This window comes from Arachis ipaensis, chromosome B05, assembly GCF_000816755.2.
Source record: "Arachis ipaensis cultivar K30076 chromosome B05, Araip1.1, whole genome shotgun sequence".
Taxonomy (NCBI): domain Eukaryota; kingdom Viridiplantae; phylum Streptophyta; class Magnoliopsida; order Fabales; family Fabaceae; genus Arachis; species Arachis ipaensis.
Genome location: NC_029789.2, coordinates 22,597,212 through 22,599,749, shown reverse-complemented (window position 1 = coordinate 22,599,749; position 2,538 = coordinate 22,597,212). Strand labels below are relative to the sequence as shown.

Genomic DNA, 2,538 nt, shown 5'->3' with positions numbered 1-2,538 from the left:
TGAATTTATGGTAGTAACTTGTTTCTTGTTGAGCTATTTGTGCAAATTTTGTAACCATGATTTTTATTAATTTTGGTAGGGGTTTATTGTTTTAGTTGTTGTCGTTAAAAAATTATTTTATTTTAGTAGTGAGTTAGTAAGTGTTAAGAAGTTGACGCATACTTTGTTATGTTTTTTGTAGAAGTTGAGAATGTTGACATGTGACCACCCAGTTCCTCCGGATTGGTACAACGATAGAGTGGAGGAGCATTTACGAGTTACCAGCTTTTATCATGCATCACAGATTGGGGTAGTCCAATGTCAAAAGGCACTGGTGAATGCTCTAATCGAACGGTGGCACCCCGACACACATACGTTTCATCTTCCCATTGGTGAATGTGTCGTGACTCGAAGATGTGGCTCTAATTCTTGGTCTTCCGACTGATGGACTTCCAGTTACGGGGATGACAATGAGTAGTTTCGAAGCCTTGGAGGCGGAGTGTTTGCATCAGTTCGGAGTTGCACCGCGTAAGTGAGATTGTAGAGGCAGCTGCATAAAACTGACATGGCTGCGGGATCTTAAAGAAAATTTACAGTTGACTGATGAAATTGGTATACAGAGGTATGTCAAGTGCCACATTATGTTGCTTATCGGGACGATCTTGTTTGGGGATAAATCAGGGGCAGGTGTGCACTGGAAGTTTCTACCCTTGCTTCGTGAATTTTGCAGTATTATACAATACAGTTGGGGATCTGCATGCCTAGCACACCTCTACAGGGCGTTATGCCGGGCATCTCGAGTTGACTGTAAGGAAATAGATGGCCCACTAACACTTCTGCTCGGTTGGGCTTGGATCCGACTGCCATATCTATCGCCGGTTCCTAGGGAGCCCCGCAGTTTTCCGCTAGCAAACAGGTAATATTATGATTAAATGTACCCTATCTTGATATTTATAACTCAGTTGACAACATTAAATTTATCGTGTTAGGTGGCGAAACTGGGAGCGTGGTGACCGACGATATAGATATATGAAGCTAGCTGACTTTAGGAAGGCCTTTGATGAACTTCAGGAAGGTCAGGTGAGTTTTCATTAAAGTAGTATTAGTTTCCTGTTTAGTGCCTGCGTAAATCTAATGAACCATTGTTAATGTGATTGTTATCTGGGTTGTAATCATGAGTTTCCTTTATTCTTTTTAGTTTGTGTGGGTTGCGTATACTGTGGATCGCGTGGATCCGAACATAATTCCTGCTGAAATCTATATGCACTCGGTTGTCTGGAGCGCTACAGTACCTTTGGTGTCATTTGAATGTGTTGAGTGGCATGCTACCGATAGGATTAGGCGACAATTCGGTTTCGTTCAGGGAGTACCTCATGAGGAGTGGAATCTGGACAAGGCGCATGGAGAAGTCCTGATTGGTCCTAAGAATCTTAACTGGGCCACGGCACCGACTCATTACAGTTGGGTGATGCATTAGACAAACAGGTATCACCACGTTCTTTTTGAGCTTCCCATGCCTTCACAGCATCCGTTGGATACTTACATGCATTGGTACCGAGGAAAATTTGGGGACCGATTGAACTTGTCGAATCTTGTGGGTGAAGAGAATGATGAGGGTAATCAGGATATGGATGAGGGTAATCAGGATATGGATGATGACAATGAAGAACAGGAGCCACATTCGCCTCAGATACCACCTCCAAATCCGCTTCCACAGGAACAACCTCAGTTCTCAGGCCAATATGTACCTCAAACATATTTCAACCCTTCATTTCCACAGCATCAACAATATTGGGGTATGTCACAGTTTGAACCAGGCGAAGGCGGTTCTTTTAGCCAGTTACTTGGGTTTATGGCTGGAGATGCAGGACAGTCACGATATGGCCATCAAACTGAGTTCATGCCAGGGAGGTATTCGTTGGATGCGAGGTTTCCGGGCCATACCTCATCGGTTGCTTCCGGAGGATTCGTATCTGTTGACTCTAGTAGGAGTGACGGGGGACGCGGAGTTCTTAATAGTCAAAATCCGAACCGTGTATCCATGGGGAGAATTAAAGAGAATGCTAACACACTCGGGCACGAGACCGATGCGTATCTAGTGGACAACCCGGACGATGAGGAGGATGATGAGGATGATGAAATAGAGGAGTTCGATAAGGACGAAGAGTCCCGTAATGATGGTATTTATATTGAGTATTTTGCTTTACTTGATAGATTAGTTATTTATTTTGTGGTCATAAATGATATCTATGTTTGGTTTTTCCTGAATGATATGTGGTATCTATGTTGCCTTGAGTACATAATGGACTATATTTAATTATGTTTATAAAATTGTATCCAGGTCAGGCACGCACTCCGGATGACAAAACCAAAGGTTACAATCTGAGGATTGATCCTCCACGTCGTAGCGCTAATCGCTACACTCCATCTGTGTTCAAAAAGGCCGCCAAGAAATGCAAGGACTTTGTGAAGGATGTAAAGTGGTCAATGAGAAAATAGTTGTGGTGTAATGAACTTATTTACGTATTAATGAACTGGACTATGTTTAAAGATCTTTGT

At 42.9% G+C, this 2,538-nt stretch overlaps 1 protein-coding gene across 1 annotated transcript; it reads left to right on the top strand.

Annotated features, from left to right (window-relative positions):
• Nucleotides 378-1,722, top strand: LOC110262775 (serine/threonine-protein phosphatase 7 long form homolog). The gene is made up of 3 exons (XM_021103479.1): nt 378-895; nt 969-1,059; nt 1,178-1,722. Exons 1-3 carry the CDS (start codon nt 621-623, stop codon nt 1,454-1,456), a joined length of 645 nt encoding a protein of 214 aa, XP_020959138.1. The 5' UTR covers nt 378-620; the 3' UTR covers nt 1,457-1,722.